The sequence below is a fragment of the Hordeum vulgare genome, chromosome 4H (genome assembly GCF_904849725.1).
Source record: "Hordeum vulgare subsp. vulgare chromosome 4H, MorexV3_pseudomolecules_assembly, whole genome shotgun sequence".
Classification (NCBI taxonomy): Eukaryota; Viridiplantae; Streptophyta; class Magnoliopsida; order Poales; family Poaceae; genus Hordeum; species Hordeum vulgare.
The window spans coordinates 568,468,495-568,475,610 of NC_058521.1; the positions used below are offsets into that span (position 1 = coordinate 568,468,495).

The 7,116-nt window shown below is 50.1% G+C and overlaps 1 protein-coding gene across 1 annotated transcript; it reads left to right on the plus strand.

Moving 5' to 3' along the window:
• The first annotated feature begins 2,307 nt into the window (after nucleotides 1-2,307).
• Nucleotides 2,308-6,845, plus strand: LOC123449607 (serine/threonine-protein kinase RIPK-like). Its single transcript, XM_045126884.1, has 5 exons — nucleotides 2,308-2,790; nucleotides 3,727-3,862; nucleotides 5,032-5,168; nucleotides 5,806-5,929; nucleotides 6,003-6,845. The coding sequence occupies exons 1-5, from the start codon at nucleotides 2,329-2,331 to the stop codon at nucleotides 6,467-6,469; spliced, it is 1,326 nt and encodes a 441-aa protein (XP_044982819.1). The 5' UTR covers nucleotides 2,308-2,328; the 3' UTR covers nucleotides 6,470-6,845.
• Nucleotides 6,846-7,116: the final 271 nt, after the last annotated feature.

The following is a 7,116-nucleotide window of genomic DNA, read 5'->3' on the forward strand; positions in this document are numbered from 1 at the left end:
TGTCTTAATGTGTTCTAAGGCTTATATAGCAAGATGCTGTCCTACAGAGCGATCTTTGGAGGAACACACCTATATGAGCTTGACTGCTGGTCACAGTCTACGAGATTTGGGTGATCTCTAGTAAACTCATGAATAGGCCAGGAGTGTGACTAATATGCTCCACCCGAGGGGTCACCTTCGGCAGCCTAGTACTAGTAAGACTTGTGGTGAAGCTCCTTTACGCCAAACTGACAATTCAAGGCATAGTCCATTGTTCAGTTGTGAAGGAGTGTAGCTGCTTGTTCTAGGTGAAGCTCAACCTTAACAGGTCTTCACTGAAATGCTGGTATATTAAAACAGTGATTGGAACGAGGGAACACGATGTGCCCTTGAGATCTGGTGGGGGATTGTTGAAATTAGAGATGGGCCTTAGGCCCATAAGACAAATTTCAGGAAAAATCTCCAAGGGCCCATGTAGGTGGTGGCATGACAAGGTGGTGGAAAGTTTAGTCCCACCCCGCTAGTGGAGGAGAAGTTGGACCCCTTTATAAGGGTCTCTCTTCCACATGCTATTGGAGAGTGAGAAGAGAAGGTGCCCTCGCGCACTCCTCCTCCGCCGCCCGCCTCGCCACGCGCCGCGACCGCGGGTTGCGGGAATGAGCAGAGCCGAGCTCATACCTACGCGCTTATTTTTGCCGGTCAGGAACGGAGAATACGTAACGGAAACGACACGATCGTGGGCTATTACCGACTCGGACGTGGGTTCGGCCCACGTCTCTCCACCCAGCCGCCTTTATAAGCAGGCTATCGCCTACCCTAGCCGTCACGAGAATCAGATCACATCTGCCTCACGCGTTTGTTCCTTGACTGCTGCTGCCGCCGGCGACTCCGTCCCGTTTACCGCGTACACGGTCGACGGGAGAGCAGGCCTCCGAAACCTCGTCTCTCCGGTTCCTGTACGAGAGAGGGGCGATTAGGTTTTTGGGAAGCGATCACGCGGCTGCTCGCCTTCATCCGTCTGCTTCGTCTACGTCCGCGTCGCCCTCGTTATCGCCATGTCTTCACCAAGCGAAGCTGACCGTCTCGTCCGCGAGAAGGCCGAAGCCGAGAAGAAGGCGGCAGAGGATACTGCCGCCGCCACCGCTGCTGCTACGGCCAATTGGCCGATCGGAGGGTATGATATGTTTATCTCTCTCCTGTTTCTGTCTGCACTAGTAGTATTGCCTATATGCGTAGATGTTTCTGCTATATGCGTAGTACTTGCTACTATACTCCGTGATCAGTATGTCATGAACCTAGTCAATGCCATGTTAGTAATTATTTCATAGATTAATCTACTCGGAAAATTGCCTATTTTGTCAACATTCTATGCCGGTGCTAGTGAGAGGTCGCGTCCGCTCTAATCGGGCATGAATGCGGCACTGGCGCTCTCGAGCGGCGCTGACCATTTCAAACGGAAAAGCGAGCCTAGACGCGGGGGGGGGGGGGGGTGTTGATATGTGAGACATGTGTGGTCCGTACATCCACAAAGCTTTCATGTTTGCGTATGTTTTGTATAAGAAAAGGCTTTTTGAGAGCTTTATGGATCGATACAGGTCCACGTTGGATGATACAATACATTCGAACAGTACAATTTAAAAATATGTGAATGGTTTGAGAGTCGTTGTTGAAGATTAAGAGAAAGCCGTAAGTACGAAACATATGCAAGTGCCAACATGCTGGATCGTACAGGATCTCAGAGGCACATCAAGCGGTTGCCTTTCTCCACGGAGAAATGTGGAGAAATGCAAATCTAAACAGGTTTTCTTCAGAAAGGAAAAAACAAATGACCGTTTTTTGCCTTTCGTGTAGAATAGAGGAAAATATTGGTGGTCATCTGCTAGCTGTATCTGACTCTCGATTCGTCTGGTGCGCTCGTCGTCGGTCGAATCTGAAACGGGCGCAAAACGTACACGTACCAGAAGATCACCCCCACGTACGCGTACGCCCAGTCCGCGGCACGCCCCCATCCGAGCCGTCCGGTCCCGATCGGACGCTCGACGCGGCCCCGTGAGAACGCCAGATACGAGCCCTTCCAGCTTACGGCGCGCGCGGAAACCTCCCGGCGTCAACGACCCGCCCCGGTCAAATCCAAAGAAACGGCCTCCCCGCTCACCCCTTCCCGTCCGTCCATCCCCCGCCTACCCCATCCCGTCCGTCCATCCCCCGCCACGTCACGCCGGACCACACCCCCGCCGTCCATCCGCACCACCCCACACGAGCGAGCCGCAAGCAAGACGAGCTCCGGCGTGTATATATATACCCCGATACGGCCAAAGCAGCGGGTAAAGCAGAGCGACGCGCGCGCCGATGGCGAGGTCGGCGTGGAGGTCCCTCTTCGGGTGCTTCAGCTCGCACGCCGCCGCCGCCGCCGCGGCGGCGGCCGGCAAGGGCGAGAACAAGCCATCCGGGGGCAAGAAGAAGAAGAAGAAGAGCAAGAAGAAGGTGGCGGCGGCGGGGAAGGCGCCGAGGCCGAGCCGGTCGTCGCTGCACGGGCGGATGTCCTTCTCGGACCTGAGCATGGGCGGCGGGATGGTGTCGCCGGAGGACCTGTCGCTGTCGCTGGCGGGGTCGGACCTGCACGTCTTCACCATCGCCGAGCTGCGCGCCGTCACCAGGGACTTCTCCATGACCAACTTCATCGGCGAGGGCGGGTTCGGCCCCGTATACAAGGGCTACGTCGACGAGAAGGTCAAGCCCGGCCTCCGCGCGCAGCCCGTCGCCGTCAAGCTGCTCGACCTCGAGGGCAACCAGGGACACAACGAGTGGCTGGTACGTATGCACTCCATCGCCGCCCAGCTCTCTCTTCCTGCTCCGTTACCAAAACCTACTAACAAGTGCAAGAGCTAGTTAATTATATTACCACTTGTTGCATTGGTCATATGCACGTACTTGATCAATCAAGAACAAGTGCAAGAGCTAGTCAATTAATCTACTCATAGGTCTTAGCTAGCCCGGGAATTACACTACTTGATCAATCAGAGTCTAGTTATTATACCACTATTTGGAGAAAAAATTAATGGAAATGTGTGTTCAATTAACGGAAATGCATCCGTGGGATTAATTACTCTACTTTACTTTGTCGATGAGTCATGCTTGTTCAAAGTTAGTTGAGCTGCTCTGAATGGTTATCAGAGGCTTGAGTATACAAGCATTCGAGTTAAGTCGAAAGCCGTTTCTGCATGCAGTTCTTTCATTCTAAAAATGATCATGTATCCTTCTTAATTCGGCAAACCCTGAGATGGAGTTACTTAATAAGAAGAAGAATTTGTCGACATAACTGCAGTTGATTAGTATATATGTTGTAGACTCGTAACATATATACCTACCTCTATATGGCTTTTTTATATTTCCACTTGATTTCTGAATATTCCAAACCACACACCAAGTCCTTTCTTACAAGCAGAAGTTTCCTTGGTGTTGACATATTCTCTCGATCGAAAAGACGAACGCCCGATCTTTCGAGAAAGTTTTAGTTGTATGCCCGGGACAATATCAATGGAACAGCGTTCGCTTGCTTCATTCGCTTGTCTTAAAGGGCTGCCCATTGTTAATTTGTCGGCCTGATTATTATTAGTTAGAATCAAACTAGCGGTGAATTAGCACGTTTACATGCCATATTTTTCTAACGATTTCTTTTTCACATGGAGTAGTACGTTTGACTGACCGGCACAAAAAACTAACTGTGTAAATTGGACGACGATGCAGACCGAGGTCATATTCCTGGGGCAGTTGAGGCATCCTCACCTGGTGAAACTGATCGGCTACTGCTACGAGGACGAGCACAGACTCCTGGTGTACGAGTTCATGACCAGGGGCAGCCTGGAGAAACTCCTCTTCAAAAGTAAGGCCATTCAGAAACACGCACCCTCAAAATGTTTACCTGATTATAGCAGCTAATTATATGGTAATTTCTACATATAAACTTACTCGTTACGCCGGTCAGAATTCAAAAGAAAAAAACATGTGTGGTTAGAGTGCTTATTAGTTATCTCCTCATGTATGTGTTTGTTAGAGAGTTAAACACGGAAAAGGGAAGAATAGGAACAGTGTAAGTAGCTAGTGTGGCACGCGGTGTTAATCTTGCAGCCCACAAGAAAGGGATATATATCATCCCTGAGACATTGCTGTCGACGGTCTCCTTTCCCTCGCCGCATCATCATCAGGCCAAAAAGGCAAGAGATTCCAGGGTCACGCATCGATCCAACTGGAACCGGAGGCTGCGGTTTTACCAACTCGCTCGATGAATCCGCCCAGTGGCGCCTTTCCTTGCTCCACACCCTTCAGTTTCTAGTATATTTGATAATTGATTAATTAGCCCCTCCTTTTCCCACCATGGATTCAAACTGCCTTTTTGGACTTGTTGCCGTTGCCTTGTCCATTTCCGGTGTTGCATCATCTGATCTCTTTGGCATATATGTACACGGAGATCGTATATATCGGAGAGATTTGGGGTCATTTTCAGTTAACCACTTTGATATTTTTCTTCCACACCGCATTCCTTTCCTTTTTGCTCTTGGTGCTGCGTCCTGCCGCCTGCCAGCTGATTCGTCGATGCTTAATCACAAGGTTCCCGCCAAAAATTGAAAAGGCGGTAGACGGATAGGACACCTGCACCAATTAATTCTTGTGCAAAGTTGTTTCGCTTTAATCTTTATGCAAAGTTGCTTCACTAAGCTTGGCCATCACAACGCGTGGTTTCGGATAAATACGTGTACTCCAGCTAGTACAACTCGCTCCCAAGTCAAAAGTAATGAGGGATTCATCGCGATAACATTAGGGAAATGGACAAAGATAGAGATGTTTTGTTAGTGAGAGCAACAGGGTCGCACTCAGAACTGAGTCAGTGAACACGCGATACTTGTTCTTGGCTAATTATTATTTCTTCTTGTTACCATGTGGACCATGAATACGTAGTTAATTATACTTATTATTATATGGTTGAAACTTTGGTAGCTCCATCTGAGTACAAGGGCCAATAAAATTAACTGTGCGTGCGTGGTGTACATGCAGAATACGCGGCGTCGTTGCAATGGTCAACACGGCTGAAGATCGCCCTCGGCGCCGCCAAAGGGTTGGCCTTCCTCCACGAGGCCGAGAGCCCGGTCATCTACCGGGACTTCAAGACCTCCAACATCCTGCTAGACTCGGTACGTAAGCCCGTGATTCATCCTTCACCTACCCTACCTAGATCTCTCTCTACTTCTCCTCCCCAAAGATACGACTAAACTGTTGAACTCCTTCGTCACATACTGATATTATTGTATTGATATATGGAGACGAATGCATGGTGGGTTTGGTTTTCCGCAGTCGCAGCGAGTAAACTAAACTGCTGGACTTGTCTGGCTGCCAAATGCCAACCACTGAACAACGAATGATTGACTTGTACACTGTGAACTACTAGACCGAGTCGGGTTTCTGTTTCAACTATTGCTGCGCATCCGTGTACTGATCCCTAGTGCTGGCTGCATGCGTATAGAGAGCGATGTGATCGATCAGCTTGTCAATTAGCAGAGTTGTTGGATTAGTTCGGTTCAGTCTTACCCACTGATCGAGCGACTGACTCTTGGCACAAATGACACACCGCTAGTGTGTCTGGTCGATTAGTTTGGTTCAGTCTCACCCACTGAGTGACTGACTCCTGGTGCAAGCATGCCTCTCCAGGCTCTAGCTAGTGTACTATCTGGTTAACTAGCTTGGTTCAGTTATGTAGCAATATAAATCATCGTGCAGGAGCAGTTGAGTAGCAACATTGTTGACCTTTGAAATTTTGAACCATGATTATAGGATTACAAAGCGAAGCTATCGGATTTCGGGCTAGCCAAAGACGGGCCGGAGGAGGACGAGACGCACGTCTCCACCCGGGTCATGGGCACGCAGGGCTACGCCGCACCGGAGTACATCATGACAGGTACTGTAAAATATTTACCAGCACACAAATGCCGTCGATGCATTTCGTCTCTTACAAATCGATTAATTTGCAGGGCATCTGACGGCCAAGAGCGACGTGTACGGGTTCGGCGTGGTGCTGCTGGAGCTGCTGACGGGGCGCAAGTCGGTGGACAAGAGCCGGCCGCCGCGGGAGCAGAACCTGGTGGACTGGGCGCGCCCGTACCTCAACGACTCCCGGCGGCTGGACCGCGTCATGGACCCCAACCTCGCCGGGCAGTACGCCGGCGGGGCCGCGCAGAAGGCCGCCGCGCTGGCCTACAAGTGCGTCAGCCTCAACCCCAAGTCCCGCCCGCACATGTCCGCCGTCGTCAGTGCGCTCGAGCCGCTCCTCGCGCTCGAAGAGGACAGCCTCGCCGGGCCGTTCGTGTACGTTGCGCCGCCCGATACTGGGAACAACGGCGGCGGCGGAAGCAGGGAGGGGCGCCACAGGAGGCGAGCGGGCCGGAGGAAGCCGGCAGACGCGGCCGAGTCGGTGGCCGTTGTTGTTGAGCGCGAGTGATGGTCTGAGCTTGACTAGCTGAGCGTGTTTTCTGAACTTGGACCGGTCGAACAGTGGGGAGGAGCGCGGGCGCATTCAGATTCGAATATTTGTGGAAGAAGGGTTGCCTGTGATATGAGAGGAGAGATGCTTGACGAATTGGAGCCCGTAACTAGAAGCATACGCAATTTGACGAAAGAAACTGTCTCGTCCTTTGCATTGGCATGCAAATTCAGTCTGTGGTTAGTGTTTCAGTTCAGTTCCTTCAGAGTTTGTGGATGCATGTTTCTTCAGGACTAGTAGTAGGGAAAAAAGTACTGTATAAATTAGGCAAGGTAGTGTTTCTGTATATGTACGTCACGTTCTAGTTCTCAGATTTGAACTGATATTGATAAAATTGGACTGATTTTTTTTTTCAAGTAAAAATTGGACCGAACTCTTTCTTTTTGAAGTAAAAAAATTTAAATGAACATTTTCTTTAAAATTGATTAACATTTTTCAAACCCGCCAACGGGTGGGCTGGCCCAACATACGCCCGACGGAGCGATGTTGTCGCCTAGTTGGTCCAAGGCCTAATAATTTTTGTATTTTAATTTTTTTTTCGTTATTCATTGTTTGGAATACAAAAAAATGTTCATCTTGTCAGATATTGTTTGCAAAATTAACAA

Excerpts from the sequence above, each read along its gene's own strand:
- LOC123449607 (XM_045126884.1), top strand. The coding sequence starts at position 2,329 with ATGGCGAGGTCGGCGTGGAGGTCCCTCTTCGGGTGCTTCAGCTCGCAC. Across the intron at positions 2,791-3,726 it reads AGGGACACAACGAGTGGCTG|ACCGAGGTCATATTCCTGGG; the intron begins GTACGTATGCAC and ends ACGACGATGCAG. Across the intron at positions 3,863-5,031 it reads GGAGAAACTCCTCTTCAAAA|AATACGCGGCGTCGTTGCAA; the intron begins GTAAGGCCATTC and ends GTGTACATGCAG.